The 25217-nt window shown below is 44.3% G+C and overlaps 2 protein-coding genes across 16 annotated transcripts in view; one reads left to right on the plus strand and one right to left on the minus strand.

The window, feature by feature from the left end:
- The window catches only part of SNX5 (sorting nexin 5), a 96413-nt gene extending 86142 nt beyond the window's left edge, over positions 1-10271 (minus strand). The window contains exon 1 of one of the 4 annotated variants that reach the window (XM_053246954.1): positions 10072-10271. In XM_053246954.1, coding sequence (XP_053102929.1) covers positions 10072-10134 — 63 coding nt within the window. In that variant the 5' untranslated portion in view covers positions 10135-10271. The remainder of the gene's footprint in view (positions 1-10071) is intronic. The other 3 variants (XM_053246956.1, XM_053246952.1, XM_053246955.1) reach the window with 3 other exon arrangements.
- Positions 10272-10367: 96 nt separating this feature from the next.
- The window catches only part of MGME1 (mitochondrial genome maintenance exonuclease 1), a 40253-nt gene continuing 25403 nt past the window's right edge, over positions 10368-25217 (plus strand). For 8 of the 12 annotated variants that reach the window (XM_053313590.1, XM_053313584.1, XM_053313594.1 and 5 more), the window contains exons 1-3: positions 10368-10475; positions 21036-21643; positions 23051-23267. In XM_053313590.1, coding sequence (XP_053169565.1) covers positions 21118-21643; positions 23051-23267 — 743 coding nt within the window. In that variant the 5' untranslated portion in view covers positions 10368-10475; positions 21036-21117. Of the gene's footprint in view, positions 10476-19355; positions 19578-19839; positions 20013-21035; positions 21644-23050; positions 23268-25217 lie in introns of those variants that run through there. The other 4 variants (XM_053313585.1, XM_053313587.1, XM_053313588.1 and 1 more) reach the window with 4 other exon arrangements.

A 25217-nucleotide genomic window follows, 5' to 3' on the forward strand; every position in this document is an offset into this window, starting at 1 on the left:
GTAGGGAGAGAGAGAGAGAGATGTTTCCATCTGTTATCTAAGAGGAAAGGAAGGGAATCTCACTCTCACAGGAAATGCCTGAGGAGTCCTATCAAGGTTCATAGAGTAGAGAAAGCAGGGACAGGTAAGGAGGCCCTTACTCACTATCTCTGTTCCCAATGCCCCTAGTGGTCATTAGGATAGCTGGTGCAAAAGGATGATGCACTGGAACACCATCTCCAACAATTTAAATAGTGGGGCAAAGGGCAGGGGAGAAAGGGAATAAGAGAAGTGGAGGGAAAGGAAGACAAAGTAGTGCGAGGTGGGCATGAGGTGGCAGAATGTGGCGTAAGACTGTGTGCGGTTCCCCAGGGGTTCATCAGAATCCAATCTGGCCCTCCACAAGATTTGAGTTTGACATCCCTAGCATAGTGTATCCGCGAGAGAGAAAATCAAAGCTCCAATATTTTTATATGGGGGTATTGCTGTTGCACCCCCTGTGATTTCATACTGGATCTGCCCTTGCATGCACACTGCCTGCCTGATACAGAAGGCAACTATATGCCAGCCCCAGGAGGGAGTGCCTGTGGTACCCAGAAAGTGAGGGAAAGATAGTCAGCGGAATCTGATATGAGGAGGCGGGGCCAATAAGAGTCAGGGTTGGGAGTGGAGACATTAAAATATTACAGGAATTGCATCAGGCAAGTGAGCAAACAGCTAGCTGAGCATGCAGACACTTTTAAAGTGGAGAGTTTCTTATATTTAGCCGAGGGAGAGCAACTGGCCCTATCCAACCCCAGCACAGCATCCCTCCAGTGGCTGTTGCTGGTATCTGCTTTATATTTCTTTTTAGATTGTGATCCCTTTGGAGACAGGGGACCATCTTATTTATGTATTTATTTTTCAATGTAAATCACTTTCAGAACTTTTGGTTGACAAGTTATATATAAATATTCATAGTAGCGGTAATAGTTTCAAGCCCATCCTGAGTGTGCTAGATTGTACCCAGACAATATTGACTACCACACAACTCCAGGATTCCCTGCAGTACCACTGATGGGCAAGATTGTGAAACTATCTTGACAGTCTTCTAAAACAAGGAAAGGATGTTTAGGAAATCCTCAACAGCAGTAGTTTCTGAAGCTGTATTCAGAACAGCAGTAGTTTCTGAAGCTGTATTCAGTTTAATTGCTAGAGTTTAATTGCTAGTGGTTTTTTCTTTCTTTCTTAATTGCATCTTTTTCAATAGAACTTGCCAAGCAAACCTATTGCTATATATTTTCAATTAATATAATTTAGCCAGCTGGAGAGCTATGTGGGTACTAGTTATGTATATTTTTCACAACTTCTTAAAATTCAGTTCATGGTCAGATGGACAGAAGAAAACGGTGTTCCTGTTTCTCTAGCTTCACCCCACCTTTCCTTCCTATAATGCAATTTCCTTTCCTGGCCTTCCTTTTGCCAAACAATTTTATACTTTTCTGTTCCTCCTTTCACTTCCATCACTGAACTGTTTCAGCTATAGTTCAACTTACATCTCCACAAAACAGACAAACCTTAGAAACCCAACTGCCAGCTGATAAATAGGGGCCTCTTTGTTCAGATGTAATGCACGCCATGGAGAACTCCTTATTTTCTCTCCAGATACTACCCAACATTCCTTTAATGTGCAGTCTGAACACACTGTTTAGCACAGGAACTCCCAGCCAGAGAGAATCAGAAACCACACCAAATTGTTTAGATGGGAAACAAGGGAGAGTATTGCACCAAAATGCACCCTTGTCTGATTCCCTATTAGCTGGAACTTCATTCATGAGGTGACCCCATATGTTGCATCTCACTTTTAAGTGGGTATCCTCATACATTTTAGATATTAACTTTAAAAGGTGTCAGTCAATTGTGGAATCCAGTAATTTATGCCATAGTTTCCCTCTAGGGATAGAGTCAAAACAACTTTTAATCAACAAAAGCAGCATACAATCTGCTAGGTTTTGTAAAGTGTTTCAATTATAGGAACACAGGAAGCTGCCGTATGTCAGTCCATCTAGCTCAGTATTGTCTAAACAGACTGGCAGTGACTTCTCTAGGGTTGCAGGCAGGAATCTCTTTCAGCCCTATCTTGGAGATGCCAGGGAGGGAACCTGGAACATTCTGCATGAAAGCGTGGCTTCTGCCTTCTGCATGCAAGCATTGCATTGGGGCAGTGGCTCAATGGTAGAGATCCCCAGTCCAAACCCTGGCATCTCCAGGCAGGGCTGGGAGAGACTCCTGCCTGAAACCCTAGAGAGCCATTATTAGTCAGTGTAAAGAGTACTGAGCTAGATGAACCAACAGTCTGACACAGTATGGGGCAGCTTCCTATGTTCTCTAAGCATGCAGATGCTCTTCCCAGAACTCTCCCCATCCCTTAAGGGGAATACCACACACAAGTCTCCCATTCAAATGCATACCAGGGTGGCTGCTGCTAAACCCTGCTTAGCAAAGGGGACAATTCTGGTCTTGAGGTAGCAAACATGCTCACTTTCCAGTACTAATACTTTAGAGTAGAACAGCTTGCCCTAAATCCTGCTTGTTCATCTGCCAAAATGCTTTCAGAGTTAATCCAATCCTTCAATTTCTCACATAAATGCATCGATCCTTCTCACCACACTTATTAAGCTTATAGGGCAGAAGTTGGCAGGTAAGTCTCAATTTCTTTATATAAGAAAGGTAAACATCATGATTCCCCAGTCTTTTGGCACCTGGGCTGTTGCGTCAATTGCAGTGAAAAGAGAGTCCAACACAGGTGCCCACCATTCTAGATTGTCCTTTATCAATTTGACTTATCAAATCACTTCCCAGAGCCTTACCTACTTTGAATTGCTGGATGAATTAGGTCACTTCTGATGTTGTAACTGGCAACCATTTTGGTATGGTCTCTTCATCTAACTCTAAAGTACTCTAAAGGAGAGTTAGAGCATATAACTCTAAAGTACCTCTCTGCTGCATATAAATTACGAGTGGTCCTCCCATAATTTGGATGGAACAGGCAGGTCAAGATGGCCCAAAAGGCAGCTGCATTTTAATAAGTTGCCAGAAAAGCAAAGGGTTTCTTAACCATTCTGCAGCAATTAGTATTGCTTGGCAGCAATCTGCCAAGATGGTTTTAAGGCATCCCTCTGTTTAATTTTCAGCATCTCTCTATATTTCCTTTTCTGATTTAGAAGCTTCTGATGGTGATGACTAATTCAGCCATCTCTATAGGTTCTGTAAAGTCTAATGAGATCCCTCTTTGCATGATAACAATCTTGATCAAGCCATTCCCAATATGAAAAGCTGCATTTTTTTACTTTCTTACATTACATTGTGCCAGTACAGACTTTAGGGTCTGAATTAGACTGTTGTAATCAATCCAAAATAGGTTCTCGAGTCATTAGTCAATATGGCAGTACAAACATTTTGTAGCATTTCAGACTCAAGAGCTGCTACAACTTGACCCCTTCTCTTCTCAGACCAGCCAACACGAGTAGCCTGAATCTCAGCCACATCAATAACATTTTATTTTGAAGTGTATTGGTTGCCTATCAGTTGAATGTAGGTATAACAGTCCAGGAAGGAGGTCACGATCTGGCCCGCATAAGTTGGGAAGGGCTGGCCATGGGGCTCTGAAACCAGGCACAGTTGTAGCACAGGACAGCAGGACTCTGTATTAAATTTGAAGCCAATCAGTTTATTTTTTAATTTAAAAAAATTAGCCAGGAAACATGTTTCACCATTTTTGAAATTTCCCTATCTTCCCGAAGACTGCCATCTGGTGGCTGATTGCAGCCTTGCACAAGATCAACTGGGAAATCAAAGTGAAACACCCTCCCTGTCTAAAAACATTAAAAATCAATTAGTTGCCTGACTGGCTTTTAACACAAAATCCTGCTATCCTGTGCTACAACTGTGCCTGGTTTCAGAGCTCCATGGCCAGCCCTTCCCAACTTACATCCCTCCCCCCGCTAATTTTCCATTGTTAAAAAACCCTGTAGCTGGCTATGGAGACAAGTGACAGCCTTGTGCAGGTGCGGAGCCAGCCAAATGGCAGCCTGGGTTCAGCCCCGCTCAGCAGCCCCTCCACATAAACCCATGTACATGATGTCACGCACACGGGGGGCATGGCTCGGGCTCTGGAGGAGCCCAGACCGAACTCCCCCCTCCCGCCCGGGCTACCGAGAGCCCAAACAAATGCGGAGCCCCAGGAACCGCGTGGAGAATAATCAGTGCCCCGAGCAAAGCCTATGCTCAGCAAACTCTCCTTTGGCGAAGGACAACTCCCCACGCCCAGGCCACTGAGAGCCGGGACGAACTCTCCACCAGTTATTTCAGGCAGCACTAGCTGCCCGATAGGACGCTTTTCCCTTTCTCTCTGAGGGAAAGAAAGGGGGAAACGTCCTATCGGGCAGCCGACGCTGCCTAAAATGACGAGCTGAAAGCTCGCTTGGGTTCTCAGCAGTCCAGACCATGCCCCTTTGCCTGTGATGTCGTGTGGAAAGGGGGCATGGCCTGGGCTGCCGAGAGCCTGAGCAAGCTCTCAGCTTGTCATTTCCAGCAACGTCGGCTGCCCGATAGGACGGTTTCCCCTTTCTCTCCCTCAGAGAGAGAATTATTCTCCATGTGGTTCCTGGGGCGCCGCATTTGTTCAGGCTCTCGGTAGCCCGGGCGGGAGGGGAGAGTTCAGTCTGGGCTCCTCCAGGGAGAGAAAGGGGAAAATGTCTTATCGGGCAGTCGATGCTGCCTGAAATAACTGGCAGAGAGTTCGCCCGGGCTCAGGAGAGGGGAGTTTGCTCTGGGCTCTGACAGCCTTTTTCATTGGTGGCCCGAGTTCTTTGAACCCATTCGCACAATGGCTACGCCCGTGGCCTTGTGCAAGACCCACAACAATTATTATTTTTGAATGAGTCAGGCTTTTTTAGAAGGAAAAATTTGAAAAATTAAGAAAAAAGGAAATGAATGAACAGAAGCTGACTCCAGGGCACAGGAAACAAGTCTGCCCATAATGCTATCATGTCAGCCAACACATGGCAAAGCCACACCTCCATCTCATCTTGATCTGCTTTATTCATGGGGTCACACATATCAGAATCATTCTCCACAGAATGACGGCGTATCCCAGGAAATCATTTTAGAAAGTGCAACTATTTCTGGACACAGATACTCTGTGTTAAGCTATATTTATAAAGATAAAACCTGAATAATTCTGCTTGCTGTATGAACAGTACTGTACCTTGATGCCTCAGTGCTGAATTCAGGCTAAATCCCACCCTCATGTGAACATACCAGAAGCCTCAGCATGCAAAAGCGCTGTAAAAGCCCCATGCAGAAAAGCTCAGTCAGACATAGTTAATCCACCATAGCTTCTTTACCCTCACACTCACCAGAACCTTGAGTGGGCAGAATTAAACCTCTTCTAGTATCTGTGCCAATGAGGATGCATCCAAATAACCTCATGTACACGACTGGTTGATGCCCAATTTATAGTACGTGTCTTCTGAGAAGTAAATCTTGAGGAAGCAGATATTTCAGAAATGCTAATCTATAGTGACTGTTTACTTACTGCTCATTTGAGCAAACAGAACAGAAGGAGTAAAGTGCACCAGAGCAGGGTTTTACTAGATGAGCACATTAACTACATTAACTATGAGAAGGGTAGGGCTCTCCCTTTATATTAAAGATCAAAACCTATGAAATGGGAAGAAAGAGGACTGAGCACAGGAGAACATGTTAATGAATTTGCCCCACAGCCACCTTTCAGCCGTCAAATGGCACCCCAAAATTCACCTCTTTAGGAGATGCCTTCCTTTTGAGCCTCAGCAATAAGGTTCAACAGGCCCACACATCAATACTTTAAAATATATATTCTGAAGCACCTGGAATTTCTAGATGCCATGATCTAAAGCTGAAACATACAGCTTATAGGAACATAGGAAGCTGCCTTACACCAAGTCAGACCACAGGTCCATCTAGCTCAATATTGTCTACACCAGTGTTTCTCAAACTTTTTGGAGTCAAGGACCGCTAAATTCTTCGTGCAGAGTTTCAAGGACCACTACATTCTTCATGCGCAGTTTCCCGGACCAGCAGTTAGTAAAGGGGTTTCAAGTCTGTCTATCTATCTATCTCTCAGACTTCTATACTGCCCAAAACTTGCATCTCTGGGCAGTTTAGAATGAAAATAATATAAGCATTAAAATAATTAAATTTGGAATCTTTTGCAAACATGGAATATTAGGGGTTCTTAACCTTGGGTCCCTCAGTTAAACTCCTATAACCCCCAACAACAATGGCATTTGGCCATTATGGCTGGGGATTATGGGAGTAGAAGTCCACCAACGTCTGGGTACCCAAGGTTGAGAACCCCTGAATCTAAAAGCCTGGGTGAACACATTTGTCTCCAGTATGTCTGGAGTGGAGGTGCTTGTGATTACTCAATGGGGAGGGGATGTTGGGCCATTAGAAAAATTCAAAAGCTACATGGGGCCAATGAAAACAACATACAAGCAAGCCACACTGATGCAAGAGGGAAACAGCGTCCCCTCTCAAGGCGCCTCGACCACAACAGGCAGCTGGGTTTCAATCAACCAACCTTTGGCTGCAAACAATGAGCATGCAAGAACCAGCAGCCCTTCAAGTGGCGCCCACTGCCATACTTTTTCCTCCATGCCCCTGCACCGCATACAGTTTGAAGCTGTAAAGATAGGGAATAAGATAGCTGTAGGAAGATCTCAGCAGCATGTGGAGGCAAGGCACAAGAAGGGTCCCATGCCTCCGTGATACTCTTCCTCTTCCGTGCCATGTGCAAAATTGAGGAAGTGAGTGCCTTGATTTCAGTTGAGGGGGGGTTGACTCCCAGTCAGGGACCGGCACTCAACCCTTCGGGGACCGGCAGCGGTCCAGGGACCGGTGGTTGAGAAACACTGGTCTACACAGACTGCCAGCTACTTCTGAAAGGTTACAGGAGGACTAAATCAGCCTTAGCTTGAGATGCTAGGGAAGGAACTGAGCATGTAGATACTCTTCCCAGAGTGGCCGCACTCTATGGTGCAGCCACATCTGGAGTATGGCTTACAATTCTGGTCACCACATCTAAAAAAGGACATTGTAGAACTGGAAAAGGTGCAGAAGAGGGCAACTAAGATGATCAGGGGCCTAGAGCACCTTTCTTATGAGGCAAGGCTACAGCACATGGAGCTATTTAGTTTAGAAAACAGATGACTGTGGGGAGACATGATAGAGGTCTATAAAATCATGCATGGTGTGGAGAAAGTGGATAGAGAGAAATTCTTCATAACACTAGAACCAGGGGTCATCCCATGAAACTGATTACCAGGAAATTTAGAACCAGCAAACGGAAGTATTTTTTCACCCAATGCTTAATGAACTTGTGGGATTCTCTGCCACAAGATGTGGTGACAGCCAACAACCTGGATGGCTTTAAGAGGGGTTTGGATAACTTCACGGAGGAGAGGTCTATCAATGGCTACTAGTCAGAGGGCTATAGGCCACCTCCAGCCTCAAAGGCAGAATGCCTCTGAGTACCAGTTGCAGGGGAGTAACAGCAGGAGAGAGGGCATGCCCTCAACTCCTGCCTGTGGCTTCCAGGAGCATCTTGTGGGCCACTGTGTAAAACAGGATGCTGGACTAGATGGGCCTTGGGCCTGATCCAGCAGGGCTGTTCTTATGTCCTAAGGGGAATATCTTACGGTGCTTACATGTAGTCAAGGCCCTGCTTAGCAAGGTGACAATTCATGCTTACTACTGCAGCTGGGAAGTAACTTGCCTAGGGAGCAAAAGGTTGTTGGTTCGAATCCCCGCTGGTATGTTTCTCAGACTATGGAAAACACCTATATTGGGCAGCAGCAATATAGGAAGACTCTGTGGTCACCAGGAGTTGACATCAACTCGACGACACAACTTTGCCTTTACTTCAGGACCAGCTCTCCTCCCTAGGTCACAAGCTAACAATCAAAAGTATACAAATTACAATAAAATATTTCACTTTTAGAAACAGATACAGGGTACAATCCAAGGAAACTAGATGTTTGTAAACTCAGAGTATGTTAAGAAATATGGGCACAATCTAGGCCAGGGATTCTCAATGTTGGGTCCTCAGATTTTATTGGACTTCAACTCTCATATTCCCCAGCCCCAGTGGCCTTTTGTTGGGGATTATGGGAGTTGAAGACCAACAACATCTGGGGACCCAAGGTTGAGAATCCCTGATCTAGACTAAACAAAGCATTTTATGAGCCCTAATAGTATAATGGGAGCAATTTGAGGCCAAACACAACATGGCAGTGGAAGTTTTATGTACCTAAGCAGGTATGGGCGGGTGTCCATTTCAAAAGCTAAAGGAACACACATGTAAGGAGTGCATAAGCCTTTTCCCATTCATCAGGCTAGGGCTCCAGTACAAGAAGTGCTCTTAGTACACTTTTTGCTTATAATCACACATATCCACCTTTTCTAGATGACAGAGGCAATATTAAAGACATGGAACCATCACACTAGCCCAGCCCAAACTCTCTCCCATCATGATCTTTAGGGTATCTTATGCATGCTTATTCTAATATTACAGGTAAAGTGTGCCATCAAGTCAATTTCAACTCCTGGTGACCAGAGCCCTGTGGTTGTCTTTGGTAGAATTCAAGAGGGGTTTACCATTGCCTCCTCCCACACAGTATGAGATTATGCCTTTCAATATCTTCCTATACCGCTACTGACCAATATAGGCGTTTCCTATAATCTGGGAAACATATCAGCAGGGATTGGAACTGGCAGCCTTCTGCTTTTTAGTGAAGCATTTCCCTGCTGCGTCACTTAAGGTACCTACTCTGATATTAGTCCCATTATACTATAACGCCCACAGGACTGCCACCAAGGTGGATTGCCACCTTAAAGTGTCTTGTCTGAAATGAATGGCAGTACCTATTAAATTACCATCTGTGCAATGAAGATAGAGAGCAAGCACCCCCACAGGATCAAAGCACTGGATGAACTGATAATTCTAGATACAGATATAGAGGAGTTCACTAGAGCAGCCCAGCTTTGCAGGAGAAACAATCAACAAAACCAAAAAGGAAGGAAGGAACATTGCAGGGACATATACACTCAACAGAGGGCCACACACATCCAGCTCTGGCCACCTTACATGTATGTGTACAACATACAGAGCTGCTCTTACCCCTGGACTTCCAGACCAAAGACAAGGGCCTCCACAGCCCCTGGGGCCCCCCAAATCCTCTTTGGTCAGCCCCAGGTGGTGTGGTCACTTGGCTGAGCATGATAATGCTTAATTTGCAAAGATGCAGGGCCTCCAAAGGCCTTTAGGTCCAGGCTCCAAAGTTATCTAGGTGCACACCTTAAGTGGCACAGTAAAGAAATGCTTGCAGAAGGTTGCCAGTTCAAATCCCTGCTGCTACTATATTGGGCAGCAGCAATATATGAAGATGCTGAGAGGCATTATCTCAGACTGCCCAGGAGGAGGCAATGGTAAACCCCTCCTGTATTCTACCAAAGAAAACCACAGGGCTCTGTGGGTGCCAGGAGTCAAAATCGACTTGACAGTACACTTTACTTACTTACCTCTAACAACATATGTTTAAAAACAAGTTCTATAGCATTCACAAATATAACAACAGCAACACACACAAATCCATAATCAGGGCAACAGTCCATACTTGTCAGGGAAACAAGATTGGCTATAGCTGACTGGGTTTCCTTTCTACTTGTAGTTTATTTTCCATTACCATTATTGGTATAGTTGAGATGTCAGTCATAATTATTTTGTGCCATCCAAAGAGTAAAGGCGACCTACCACTTTTACCATTATCTCAGAACAAGAAGGTAAACTTCAGAAAAGTACATTATTTCTCTTTGGGGTGGTACCAAGTTATTAAGTGTGTCGGGGGGAGAAGCGCCTAATAATTAAAAGGTAGGCAGTTGCCTACTAAAGAACACACGCGGCAGTAAGCCCGAGCTTACACGCCGGCATAACGCGTTAAAAAACACCCGAAGAACCATTCGAGTAGCAGCTGGACTCTACTCCCAAACTAGTCTTCCCATGTTTACCTTGTTCCCGCTCACCATGCCTGTCTCTTCCTTTTGCTGCTGTTCTTCCGTGGGTAAAGACATGATGGCAGCAACTCCCCCTGGCTTTTTGCCGTCCTCACAGCGCAATCGCTGAACTGCCTCACGAGCTCCTCATATCGCCTCTCCGACTCCGGCAGTAGCGAAGGAACCGCCCACCACTTCTTGGCCCCGCCCACTATGCCGTAGCGCCGGCACCGTGTCGTGAAGAGAAAAGATGACATTGCCTAGAACGGCACCTTCCGCTTTTTTTTTTTTTGCTTCTCAACCTCTTCCGATTTTTTTTTTAAACAGAAAAAGTTTTACGTAGCATTCACTTCCGGTTCCGTATTCAACCTTTGAAAAATCTTTTGTATGCTGCGCAAAATGCAATTGGAGGAGTCAAGGTAAAAACTCGTCACAAATTCTGACAAAATGGCTTGTAGTCCACGAGAATCTGTTTTTACTGTTCTAATTTAATGTGCGTGGTGGATAATTGTTTTTTAATCGAACGGCAGAGTTCTTTGCAGTGCTTCTCCCAAATTCCACTAAAGTGTCCAGCCAGAAATTCAAGAGGTCCCCAATCCACCCAGAAGAACTTCCTATAGCTACACCCAATGATTATTTTTTTTAACATTTATATCCCGCTCTTCCTCCAAGGAGCCCAGAGTACTACATACTTCAGTTTCTCCTCACAACAACCCTGTGAAGTAGGTTAGGCTGAGAGAGAAGTGACTGGCCCAGAGTCACCCAGCAAGTCTCATGGCTGAATGGGGATTTGAACTTGGGTCTCCCCGGTCCTAGTCCAGCACTCTAACCGCTACACCACAATACATTTCTATAATGCTCGGTGCTTTCCCCCATGCTATGTATGTATGTCCAATGCTTAGAACTGTTACTCATGAGATGATCTTAGTTTTCCTAACAAGCAGACCCCATGCTCTTAGCCACAAGAAACTGTTTCTTGCAAGTAGACCCTCATCTTTAATTGACAATAGACCACCCATTCTTACTCATCTCATGAGCAGACCTAAACATACTCATGGATACACACATCACATCTTTACCCACCATTAGCCTTACTCGTTAATTGATCGTTGAACTTGCAAGTAGACAGTGCATTTTCCCTCTCAAGTAGCACCTCAGTCTTAAAAGTAGACCTCACCCTTACTTGCAAGTAGGTCTACTCTTGAGAAAGGATGCAAGGCTTACTTGTGAGGAAGGGTCTACTAGCAAGTGAGGACACAGTTTACTCATTAGTGAAGGTTAGGAGTTTGCTGGTGTATAAAAGTACACCCCTACTCATAAGTTCTGTATTGGGCGACTGTGCTTCCATGTGTTGCTTTGGCATGTGTGGTATTCTCTGGGGTCAGTTATTGTCACCAATTAGGGATTTTCTTCCGGTACTGCCCCCAGGTTTGCTTTGGATTCACTTGGGAGATTACAGTTGGGCCCAACAAACTGGTATATTTTATATGTCCGTTCTGAGGCTGGGGCTTGCTGGATTTGGGGGATGGAAGGGCAAGGCTAGCCTTTCCCTGTGGTGGGGGCAGTGTGATAGTTGGGCTATACATTAAACATCCTCAGGCTACTTAAATCAGGAGTGTGTGCAATCTGACTTTAAAGGCTTTGCAGCTCAGGGGCTACGTTACGCATGCATACCTGCTTTGAGGACTTCACAGCTTCAAAGGCTGTGCAACTTGGGGGCAAGAAGTCCATGAAAGAGCTCTGACGCTTTTGGGGTTGGCGATGAGGAGGAGGAATCAGCATCGACCTAACTCTAGGCTCCAAGCCAGGGTGTGTCACCCAATACAGCTGAGGAAGGAATATTTATTCAACCCCAGACTAGGTTAGACCCACACTGCAGGGATTGGATTTTCTTACAAAAATCTGGTTCTTTAAATTCATAATAAAGTTGTGGTCCTTTCTCCCAAATAATTGTTTCTATGTCTTCTTTGATGTTGTGCATTTGGGTGTGGGGGCAAAGTGACAGGTCCTTCAGTTTTCCATGGCTGGCATCATCCTTGGTTGCCCATGGTTGCCCTATGGTTGCCCTCCTCCGCTCTCTGTATCGGCAGAGGGCCAGCCTATCTGAAATCCTGTCTCGCAAGAGTATGGTTTCTGAGATTCTCTGTCTCAGTCCCTCCCTCCCCCTCCTGTTGCTATAGTTTTTCACAGACCCCAACCCAGCATGAGGCCCCCCAAATGCTGTGCCCCCCTGCAGTAGCAGCATGCTTAAACCAGCCCTGAATGACTGGGAGATGGGATTGGATTGGATTCCATGGCGCCACCCACAATAGGCCCCCTCCATTTTGGAGCTCCCTACCCCTAGCAAAGGAATGGACCTTGGACCAGAAATCCAGTCCAAAGAGTGCCACTGGCAGGATGTACCAATGTGAGCAGAAAGATGCAGGAGAGAGATGTTCCAGTATTTACCTTATTATGGCTGTTATGGAATTATACCCCATTTTTAGTAGAAATGCAAGTGACAACCCAACACATCATGTTCTATACTTCACTTAAGCAATACTATAACTGTCAGCATGGAGGCAGGACAGTACCCCCAAAGACAAAGATTTTCAGACAAACCTTCATGGCAGCCATTCAAGCTCTCACATCAAGAGGACACTGTCCTGTCTCCAACAGAACAGCTGCATTGGGAACACATTTTGGGGTATGCAAAGTAAGAAGCTGATCTGCTCACCATTTACATCTGAAGGTACTCCCTTAATCCAAATGGCAGCTCCGTAGAGGAACTAAGATGATATTTTTGCATTAAATATTTTGATTGCTGTAGAAGTATAATGGAGCCAACCAATGCTAGTTTAGTTTAATAAGCTCAGCAGGAATATAGTCACTCCCAGGAGCCTTCCAAGATTTAAGCTGGTGGATAGCACTCCTGTGGTAACAGGTCTCCAGCATGGAAGAGATGTGACTATAACTTCTGTGGAAAGATCAAGAGTGAACCTAGATCCATCAAGGTCCATAAAAATAGTTCTAAAATGTTTTCCCTATACCTGGGCAGAGATGCAGCAGCTTGGAGCTTGAGTTTGAGCACAAAGGGCTCCTGAAACCAGCTGCCAGAAGGTTCTGGAGTGATTGCTAAGAAAGACATTTAATGGCCATGAATCCTACTCTGATATTTTTTATGCAATAGCACGGTATTCTTTTTAAAGTTGGAAGTAGCTAGGCAGGAGGCAACGCTGCTGGATTTCCTGTTGCAGATATAAGCGTCTCTTAGCATCCTTTTTGCTGAGACGCACTGCATCAAACCATTGGATATTAGATATTGTTGGCCTGATCTGAACTTGAAAGATTCCTAAAGGAGTTTGATTAACTCTATGATAAAGCTTAACTAGATTGCTGGAATGCAGCTCAGCTTAGTTTCAGTAAGGCTGCATGGGCCAACCATTTCACCCTTATCCTCAAACCTTTGATTATGGGATTGACTTGAAAGGACTGGGATAGTTGTACACCAGTTTCTGGAATTAGCACATGTGATACCAAAAGCTGATGGTCACATCTATTCTGATGCCAATGTTAAAAGTCTGTATTAACTAGAAACCTGGGAGTAGTCCACTTGAGCCACAATAGTTAAAATAGGTGAACCTTCCATTACTATTGTCGGGAACCATGCCATTAAGAATTAATAGATCCAATCTATACTGTCATTAGGCCAAACAAAAGTCGCTAACATTCAGTTTTTCAATTTGAGTTCCTACAAGGAAATGATCTTGCTTCTTTGAAAACTTTTAATAACTGATATTTACCTTCCAACAGTGGTCACTGGGTTCCGTTCTAGAGTTAAATTCTCCAACTATGAGCAAGTAGATCTCAGGAAGTTTTATGGAAAAGGACAAGGAGAAAATATAATGTTTTACCTTAGTTGGGGGCGTAGTCACTATTGGGCAACCAGGTTCAAAGAAGGGGCCACACCTTGAGGTTGTGGGGGGGGGGCTGGTTTAGCTCCCAAGTGAGGCTCCTCAGGGAGAGCCGCTTCTGGCTGCGCTGCAGTACTGGCCTCGATCTTGCTCCCGAACAGGGCCACGCGGCCCCGTTCAGGAGTTAGATGGCCAGTGCTGCAAATGCAGCACTGGCCTGGATCAGTGTTGCAAATACAGCACTGGCCTGGATCAGTGCTGCAAATACAGCACTGGCCTGGATCTAACCCCCAAACGGGGCCGCGGGGCCCTGTTCGGAAGCCAGACCATGCTCCTTGCATCTGACAATAGATGTGGGGGCATGGCTAACCCCACATCTGACGTCAGACCAAATCCTGGATGAGAATTAAAGTTTCCTGCCCTCCTGTCTTTCAAAGAACTGCTGAGACATTTTCCTGCAGTCAGACCTCATGGCCAAATGTGTTCCTCTCTACACTCCCAGCCAGCTTCTTCTCACAAAGGACCCTTCTCTTCCTCCTCATGGCTGTCTAGGTCCCACCCACCTGGTGTGCTGATTGGCCGAGCTCTGGAGTTCACCAGCCTGTCAGTCAGGACAGGGTTCCCTTCCGGTTCACCCTTTTAGGGGTGGGGGTGGCTGATCACTACACACAGATTTCAGTTTTTGGAATCTGATACCTAGCAACTATCTTAAGATTACAACGTATCATGCTCTCAAGCTGTCCAGAAATGCAGAAATGCCATTCAGTTTGATATTTAAAGGTCCTTCTAAGCTACTCTGGTCTGTTCTGGTTCATTCCAGACCAGCTTAGGAACACAGGCAGCTGCTACATATTGAGTCAGATCAGTATTGTCTGATCTAACCATATAGATCAGTATTGTCTACACAGACTGGCAGGGGCATCTCCAAGGTTGCAGGCAGGAGTCTCAGCCCTATCTTGGAGATGTTAGGGAGGGAACTTGGAACCTTCTGCATGCGAGCAGGCAGCTGCTCTTCCCAGACCGGTCCCATCCCCTAAGGGGAATATCTTACAGTGCTCACATGTAGTCTCCAATTCAAATGCAACCAGTGTTGGCCCTGCTTAGTAAAGGGGACAATTCATGCTTGCTACCACAAGACCAGCTCTCCTTCCATAGACCAGCTTGGGGTTGATAAAAAAATATAACATTGGGCAGGCTTCAGGGGTGGAGCCACTATTGAACAAATAGGTTCAAAGAACCCAGGCCGCCGCCAACCAGGGGCCACGCCTCATGGCCCCGACACGACCCCCGCTTCTTACATCAGACGCGGGGGTGCTGGTTTAGCGTGCCCCCTGTTCAGGAGTTAAATGGCCGCTGCATTGGTTGTGCGGCCAGGAGCGGCTCTTCCCTGCCTTTAAGGTAGGGAAGAGCCTCTCCTGGCTGCGCTGTGAATGCAGCCCCAGCCCCAATCTAGCTCCCGAATAGGGCCGCACATCCCCTTTGGGAGTTAAATGGCCAGCACTGTGTTCACTGTTCTTCCCTTAAAGACAGGGAAATTCCCAATACGAATGCAGCGCTGGCAGGACTCTAACTCCTGAATGGAGCCAGACCACACACCCCGTGTCTGACATCAGGCGTGAGGGCGGGGTGAGCAGGGCCGCCGTGGCCAGACACGGACCACTGGCAGTCTGGCTCCGCGCCTGGCAGGTTTAAGTTCCAAAACATTGTCTCCATCAACCTGGTTTTTGCATCTACAGGTGAAACTCGGAAAATTAGAATATCGTGCAAAAGTCCATTAATTTCAGTAATGCAAATTAAAAGGTGAAACTGATATATGAGACAGACGCATTACATGCAAAGCGAGATAAGTCAAGCCTTAATTTGTTATACCATGTTTCCCCGAAAATAAGACACTGTCTTATATTTATTTTTCCTCAAGGAGACACACTATGGCTTATTTTCAGGGGATGTCTTATTTTTTATTAAGTGTGGTACAACAATCTACATTTATTCAATTATAGTTAAGTCATCTTCTTCTGGAACATCGTCATAACTCTCCAAACCTGGAAGTCCATCCTGAATTTCTTTCGACTCCATTTCCTTTAGAACCATTGGCCCCAATCTTTCATGTCGAGCAATAGCAGTGAGACTGGTGTTTGTGTGGGGTGAGAGACCCACAGACTGTTGCTGGTCAGTGTTGGGGAGCAGCAGCTTTACTGGTGTGTGTGTGGGTTGAGAGAGACCCATAGACAGGGGCGTAACGATACCGGTAGGGGTGGCAGGCTGCAAGCTGAGGCATACGGTAGAGGGAAGTACGGTAAAAATCTCCTCAGAAAATCTCCTCCTCAAAAATCTCTCCTCCTGGCGGTGGCGGGCGGCGGCGAGAGTAAGCGCGGCGGTGGCGAGAGGCAGTGAGAGTACGCCGGGAAGCAACGCCGGGCCAGACGGCAGGCCTCGGCGTCGCTCTGCACACTCCCGCCCGCCACTGCCGTGCTTACCATACCGGTACTCTCGCCACCTCCCGCGGGCGGTGGCGGGCGGGAGTGCGCAGAGCGACGCCGAGGCCTGCTGTCTGGCCCGGCGTCGCTTCCCGGCGTACTCTCACTGCCTCCCACCACCGCCGCGCTTACTCTCGCCGCCGCCCGCCGCTGCCAGGAGGAGAGGAGATTTTCTGAGGAGATTTTTACCGTACTTCCCTCTACTGTATGCCTCAGCTTGCAGCCTGCCACCCCTACCGGTATCGTTACACCCGTCTGTGGGTCTCTCACCCCACACAAACACCAGGGGGATAGGGGAAAAGCTTCAGCAAGCAGCCTGCTACTGAGCCAGGAGAGATCACCACTATGTCTTATTTTCGGGGTATGGCTTATATTGCACAACTGCTTAGAAATCCTGCTACGGCTTATTTTATGGGTATGTCTTATTTTCGGGGAAACACGGTAATTGTGATGATCATGGCGTACAGCTCATGAAAACCCCAAATCCACAATCTCAGAAAATTAGAATATTACGTGGAACCAAGAAGACAAGGATTGAAGAATAGAACAATATCGGACCTCTGAAAAGTATACAGTGTACTGTGCTTGATTGGCCAGCAAACTCGCCTGACCTGACCCCATAGAGAATCTATGGGGCATTGCCAAGAGAAGGATGAGAGACATGAGACCAAACAATGCAGAATTGCTGAAGGCCGCTAATGAAGCATCCTGGTCTTCCATAATACCTCATCAGTGCCACAGGCTGATAGCATCCATGCCACGCCGCATTGAGGCAGTAATTGCTGCAAAAGAGGCCCAAACCAAGTACTGAATACATATGCATGCTTATACTTTTCAGAGGTCCGATATTGTTCTATTCTTCAATCCTTGTCTTCTTGGTTCCATGTAATATTCTAATTTTCTGGGATTGTGGATTTGGGGTTTTCATGAGCTGTACGCCATGATCATCACAATTATAACAAATTAAGGCTTGACTTATCTCGTTTTGCATGTAATGCGTCTGTCTCATATATCAGTTTCACCTTTTAATTTGCATTACTGAAATTAATGGACTTTTGCACGATATTCTAATTTTCCGAGGTTCACCTGTAGTTTTGTTTTTAGGAGGCCATTCTGGCCCTTTCTGTTCTGGTTTTGGCTGGGAATGAGTTGTTTATTATTTCTTGTTTACACAGTCAGACAGGTGTTATTGGTTTGTTTTATCCAGACATCGAGTCCTTCCCAAGGACCTGGGATGGCTGAATTTTATTGTCAATTGTTATAGATATCGTCGCAGAATATAGGCTGTTCCCAGTAAAGCTGCTTTTTTTAATTGGCTGATGGTGATTTCTGTGGCCCCTATGGTGTTGAGGTGCTCTTCAAGGTCTTTTGGAACTGCACCCAGGGCGCCAATTACCACTGGGATTATTTTGGTCTTTTTCTGCCACAGCCTTTCAATTTCAATTTGTAGATCTTTGTATTTGGTGATTTTTTCTATTTCATTTTCTTCTATTCTGCTATATTGCTATGTATGTATGACATAGCTTGTATTGCTATGTCGATTATTTTAACTTGTTTTTCTTTCTTCTCGACTACAGTTATATCTGGTGTATTGTGTGGCAGATGTTTGTCTGTTTGTAGTCGGAAGTCCCATAATATTTTTACATCTTCATTTGCTACCACTTTTTCAATTTTATGGTCCCACCAATTTTTGGCTACAGGTAGCTTATATTTTTTGCAGATGTTCCAGTGTATCATCCCTGCTACGTTGTCATGCCTTTGGTTGTAGTCAGTCTGTGCGATCTTTTTACAACAGCTGATTAGGTGGTCCACTGTTTCATCTGCTTCTTTACAAAGGCGGCACTTGCTGTTTGTGGTTGACTTTTCTACTTTTGCTGTGTATTGTTGTTGTTGTTGTTAATTCGATTTCTATACCTCCCTTCCAAAAATGGCTCAGGGCGGTTTACACAAGAGAGATAATAAATAAATAAGATGGATCCCTGTCCCCAGAGGGCTCACAATCTAAAAATAAACAAGATAGACACTAGCAACAATCACTGGAGGTACTGTGCTGGGGGTGGATAGGGCCAGTTACTCTCCCCCTGCTAAATAAAGAGAATCACCACGTTAAAAGGTGCCTCTTTGCCAACTTAGGAGGGGTCTAACAATAATATTGACATTTCATTCCTAAGTCTTCATTTGTTTGTCTCATCCTTCTGCTTTGTGGTCCACTTTGATTGTTAGGGGGTAGTTACAGCCCTTTTCTGCCTGTTGATAAAAGTGTGATGCTGAAAAGGTTTCTGTTCTGGAACAAAGTTCTCAGTTGACACTAACCCACTTCGCTGCTTTTGGAATCCAGTTTGATTGTTAGTGGGCTGTAACTTTCCAGACCGTTCTTGGTTGGGGCAAATAAATCATTTATGAAATAAACTCCTCAGGCTAATTTATGAAATAAACCGTTCCAAGCTATTCTGTTTCATTTTTGGCTGTGAAGGCGTTAATAAAAGTGCAAAATTGGAAAGCCCTCTGTTCTAAAATATTGTTTTCAAGTATCTCAGTCTAACACATCCTGCAGTTTTTAGCCAAGAAAAACTGAAAAACAAGAAAAAACATAAAATGGCCGTGTTCTGTTCGATTTTTGTTTGTGAAGGGTTAACAGACGTGTAACATTGGAAAGATTTCAGTTCTGAAATATTGTTCTCAAGTATCATTAAGGCATACCGCTGTTTTTGGGATCCAGTCTGATTTTGAAGCGGTCTTTCTGTTTCGGCTTTTATACCATTCCTTTTTTATTTAGGGTGAGCGGGGTACGCTGCTGCCTACTTGTATCTATGTTCAGATTCTTATCTCTGTGGGCAGCTCTCACTTTCGCCTGGCGGACACTCAAAAATGACTTCCAAAGCACATGCGCAAACCGGAAAGCGTATGAGCCTTTTATACAAGTTTATCCCTTAGGAATGGGCCGAAGGGCATGCTGGGTGTCGTAGCTCGACTGCAGCGCGAGAAATGCAGATACGGCTAGGTGACGATGAATGAATGTTATCTGTTCCATTTTCCGCAATTCTTGGGAGCCGAGGAAAACTTGGTAAGGGACAAATTTGGGGGCGCTGTCTTAAGAAGAGAATCCTTGTTAGGAGAATCAGAATGGCAAGGAAGCTAGCACGGGGCTCGGGTAACTATGAGTTCAGTTGAACATACTCCCCATAAATTGTTATTAGAATTGTTCCTGTGCTACCTGATGTCCCATGGGTGCTTACTCGGAAGTAAATGCTACCGAGCTCAATGGAACGACTTCTTTTCCAAGTAATCCTTTGGTTGCCGCTTATGCGCACACTTATTTCAGAGCAAGTCCCATCAAGCTCAGCGTGCCTTACGTCAGAGTAAACGTGTCTCCAATTGATTTGCTGGCCAGACCAATCTTTGCATATGCATAATTACTGAGCACTAGAAGGCCTCCAAGATCTCTTCCCGCTCTCACATTATATGTTTTTAAATGCTGTATACTTAGCCCTCCTCAGACATTATTAAAAAAAAACAGCACAGCTTCAGAGAGGGGGCTCTACGGCCCCGCTCCCGCGCTCAGAGACAAACCATTAACAGCAGGCAGGTGGGAGTTCCGACTCCGAGGCATCGTGGACTTCAGGGCGGACTCTTGGGATGATACAAGCAAGAACAGCGTGACCGTTTTTAATTTTTGACAGTTTATATTTTACATACATCTTTCTCGGTTTTCCCCCGACCTTCCTTCTCATAGCCAGCCTTTAGAGAGCTTCAAATTTCTTTTCCAGCCATTCAAGAAATCATCTGCTTTCTCCCTACTCAGCTAATGAAACAATCCATTTCAGAATCCCTGTACCTAAGAACAGCCCTCCTGGATTTAGCCTTTTCCTCTTTGATGTGTTATCTTAACATTGTGCTTTTCAACACTAGTTTTGGTTTCTCTTGTTCCCTTATATCGGGCTTTCTTAACTCTGGGGTCCCCAGATGTTGTTCAACTACAATTCCCATCATCCCCAGCCATGGACTTTGTGGCTGGAGATGCTGGGAGTTGAGGTCAAACAACATCTGGGGACCCTGGTCTATAAACCCTGCTGTATATGTTTTTGCTCATTTTGCTACAGCAGTCTTCTTCCATTGCTTCTGTTACCTAGAAGTGTTTCTTCTTATCCCTTTCACAGCTTTCACTGTTGCAACATTATTCACCTAATAGGACTTCACTGTTTTGAATTTATGTGTGATTCTAAGCACACATAGATGGAATAGATTACAGTGGCTGACATCTAGACGAAGTTACTAAAGGACTACTTAACTTCAATAGGGCTCCTCAGGAGTAATGTTAATGGGATTTGTATCTGGGGAAAATGTATTTAAGAGAGAGTGGTAAATAAGCAAAATATATTCTTGTACATTTATTTATACATAAGAGGGCATGATGGTGAAATTGGGGACAGCCTGAGGGAGAAAATCTAAATCATGGCCTGTGTGGTGATAAAAATATAATTCTACACTAAAAAAAACTAGTATTTTGCTGCCTTCAGAATATGCCATTAAAGCTGGACTGTTTCACACTGCCTGCTGGTAGAATAATGCACGATAAACAACCAAAGCATGTTGGCTTTTTTTACACTAGGACATTCTGGAAAAGCAGAAGTGTTCCTCACAGACAAAAGGAGCTTCCTGGAATCGATCATCTGTAAAAATTGCCTTGCAATATGGGGTTATCCATCCTGTTAAGCAGAAAATATAGGTGTCTACCAACATTATTGACAGAATTGGTGGACAAAAAACGAATCCTGTGCGGATCCCTCACTACGTCCTGCAGTCTTTATGGGAAGAAGAATAAAAACAGTGGGTATGAACATGTTGACCAAGAAAAACATGGAGATTTGGTCCACCGTCTCACATCCTGCAAAGACAGTTATCAAACACCTGAATCATTATTTGAAGATAGCATTCTTTATGGGCCAGCGAGCAAATATAAGCCTCCAGCTCAGGGGGTTGTTGAACCAAAATTTCCTAGGAATTGGATTCCTCTTACAAACCCCAATAAGAGTGCTTTGCCTCAGAAAACTGTCCCAGGGGTGCCATTGCAAATCAGTTTGCAAAGGAACAGGATGGCCAGTGTGACAACTGTTCTACAATTAACTATGCCTCTGAAACAGGCCTTTTATCTGGAGCGATGGAAACAGCAAATGATTCTAGAACTTGGGAAAGAGGGTTTTGCAGAATACACTAAAAGTAAGCAGCCAAATGTTTTCAAAAGTTTTCTCTTTTCATATCCCCCGCCCCCACTTGTGTTAACTGCTTTGAGAACCTTTTTGTTGAAAAACAGTACCATATTTATCCTAATCTAAGATGAGGTTTCCCCCCAGTTCAGATTCCTCTTATTTTTGGGTAAATACAAGTATAACCGCCTTTTGGCTAAGATCAAGTGTTGTATTTAGCCTATATCTTTTAAGGCATCATTTTACATTCAGAGTCATTGTCTGTTAGGGTATATACATTATATAAATAAGAATAATAATGCTATTGTTACTACTTGAACCTTTATTTCCTATGAAAAACTGCATGCAAATGGTCCCTCTTCCTTTACTGTTGTTTGCAAGAAAATTAATATAATAAGTTGAATTGCAAACTTCACAGCTAGTTTATATTGTCTGTAAGAGGCTCCATTCTGTCCCTAAGGGTTATTGTGGAGAACGATGGTGAACTTTCAAGCATCATAGATTTCAGTTATTATTAATTTTTAATAAGACAATACATAAAAATAGTAAAACTGATACATAATGACATCTATTCAAACAGCTGTTAAGCTTTCTTTTGAAAATCAGTGGAACTTACAAGGGCATAAGATTTTGGTTGGATCATGGCATTCTGTCAATATGGACAGGTAGTTTTTGAAAAGCTACTAAAAAAGCTAATAATCTAATAATAATGATCAAAAAGTTATAAATGGGAACTGTGGCACAAATATTTCTGAATAAAGAATGAGACTGGAAACATCGGCGTGAACTGCTGTAAACCACCCAGGGCTGTATAAAAATATGTTAAATAAATAAATAAACTCTGAAAATCTTGGGTTTGACCACCTAGATGCATGGAAGTGTGTAAAGAAGCTGTGTATACACCATCCAGTCGCTATTGGGTGGGATATGGAAACTTGCAAATGTAAAGACTATTTTATTATGGGAAAGGCTATCACTGAGTGATAGTGCACATGCTTTGCATTTGGAAAGTTCCAGGTTAAAATTGTATGACTCTCTATAAGGCAGTTTCATATGTTTACTTGTGAACTTTAATTAGGATGTTCTTCTCATGAGTTATGAGATTTTTGTTGCCATGGAATTATACACTTTCAAATTTGACTGATAAATCTGGATTTTTAGGCCACATTCTCCAATATCTTGTGTTCACGGTACAGTGACTTTGTCATCAGGTGCTGAGATGGAAATATCATAGACAGTTTTTTTATTGTTTGATATCACTTCAGACATGGTACTCCTTAGTGGAGTCTGTCATTCATCCACAAGTTATTGTGCTGCGTGATCTAGTTACAAAATACTTAGTAATGTTCATGCATATGTTTTACTTAATAACTTGTGTTTGTGTATTTACTGGATGTAATGAATTATTACTGTTTTGCAGATATCTTCCAGCAAGGTAAGCTCTTCCATGGAGCCCTTGAAGCCTTATTGTTATCTGAAGAAATCTTGGAGCAGGAAGAAGACTGCAGTGTCTCTGGCTATGTAGCAAGTGTACAGCATGTGCTACAAGATGTCACTCGAGTCAGAGCCCTTGAAAGTGCAGTACAACATGAGACCCTTCATTACAAAGGCCTAGTGGACTGTGTGGCAGAGTATCGGTGAGAGGCTAATTTTAGATAATACAATTTGCACACAATCCAACTGATTAGTCCCATTGAATTAAATGGAAGAGTTAAGCACATGCTTAGCTTTCTCATGGATAGCAATAGGACTTGAACCAATGCTTAATATTTAGCTGGATTTTGCCTTAAATGTCTAACTGAAACATTTAAATGTGCTATACTGAAAGCTAAGAAAAACTAGAAATGATGCTTCTGTATCTCATTCATTCTTCATCTCCATCTTGTGAGTTTGGCAAGTGTTGTCCAGCTCTCTGTTTCAGTGAGGAATTGAGAGAGGGAAAGAGGGAGAGAGCAGCTTGTCCAAGGTTGTAGAACTGGAAAGGATCTTGGAGATCTCCTAGTCCAATTCCCTGTTTAGTACAAGAATATGCTACAGCAAGAGTTAACTATTTGTTGGCTGTCCTGTTAAGACTTTGAAGTTACGGGAATCGTAGAATGTTAGAGCTGGAAGGGACCGTGGGGGTCTTCTAGTTCATCCCCGTACTCAGTGCAGGAAGCTTTTACAGCATCCCTTACAACCTCTGTTTGACAGATGGGTGACGAATCCAGCCTCCTCTAGGCAAGAAGAGCCCACCACAGCCTGAGCCAGACTTTTACATTGTTGAACAGCTCTTTCAGTTAGAAAATGCTTCCTAATGTCTAGCCTAAATCTGTTTTCTTGTAATTTCAACCCACTGGTTCTAATCATGTCCTTAGGCGCAACAGAGATACTTGAAGACAGCTATCATATCTCCACTTAGTCCTCTCTTCAGATTCAACATATCCGATTTCTTTAACCATAGGACTTGGTTTCCAGATTTCTCACTACTTTTGTAGCTATCATTTGAACTTGTTCCAGTTTAATCACATCCTCTTTAAAATGCAGTGCCCAGAACTGGACAGAGTGTTCCAAGTGAGGTTTTATCAGAGCACAATAGAATGGGATTATTACTTCTTGTGGTCTGGACACTTAATGCAGCCCAAGGTTCAGCTGCCTTTTTTTCCCCAGCTCCATCACACTGTTGGTTCATGTTCAACTTGTGACCACTAAGAATCTCAGATCTTTTACATATGCTGCCAAGTCATATTTGTACGTTTGATTTTTGGGAAAGGAGAGTGAAAAATAGGAGTTAAGCAGCTCCGGCTTCTCTCCACTACCTGTTATCATCTTCAAGTAACATGCTTATCACTTTCTCGGCCTCTGCTTGTCACATTAATAATAAGGTGGGTGGCCGCATGCTATTCAATAGAGCAGCAAAATGGGGCCAAAAGGGGGATGGGAGATTCTACTAAAGGGACCTCTAGGAATGCAGAAATATATTGCACCTCCCCCAACACCCCACCCCCGGCTCTCCAAATATCAGAGAAGTGCAGATGGGACCCCGGCAGTATGAGGGTAGAATGCAAGTGCAAAGCCTGCCACTTACTTCCCCCTATGCTGCGGAAGGAAACTGGAGAATGCATGTGGTCACATCTCTGACCTCAAGTCTCTCCCTTAAATCCTTTAGGTTATGAGGGGTCCTGCCCCTTTCAATCTTAAAAAAATCCTTTAGAGGAGATTAATTGTGATAAAAAGAAAAGTACTTCTTTTAGTTCACATTAATCCCTTCCTTTCAGCCCCTCTAAGCTGCAGAGGGGGCGGGGCAGATCTCATAAAAGCTACATGCTAGTTACATGCTGACCTAAAAACAGTGGTACATTTACTGGTAAACTCCAGACTTGACTACTTCAATATGCTCAACATGGGGCTGCCTTTGTATGTAGTCCAGAAACTGCAATTGGTACCAAATGTGGAAGCCAGGTTGGTCTCCAGGGCAATCCAAAGATACCACATTACTCCTATTTTAAATGCATTAGACTGGCTGGGCATTTGTTTCCGGGCAAAATATAAAGTGCTGGTGATTACCTATAAAGTCCTAAACAGCTTGGGCCCAGGTTATTTAAGAG

This window comes from Hemicordylus capensis, chromosome 4, assembly GCF_027244095.1.
Source record: "Hemicordylus capensis ecotype Gifberg chromosome 4, rHemCap1.1.pri, whole genome shotgun sequence".
NCBI lineage: Eukaryota > Metazoa > Chordata > Lepidosauria > Squamata > Cordylidae > Hemicordylus > Hemicordylus capensis.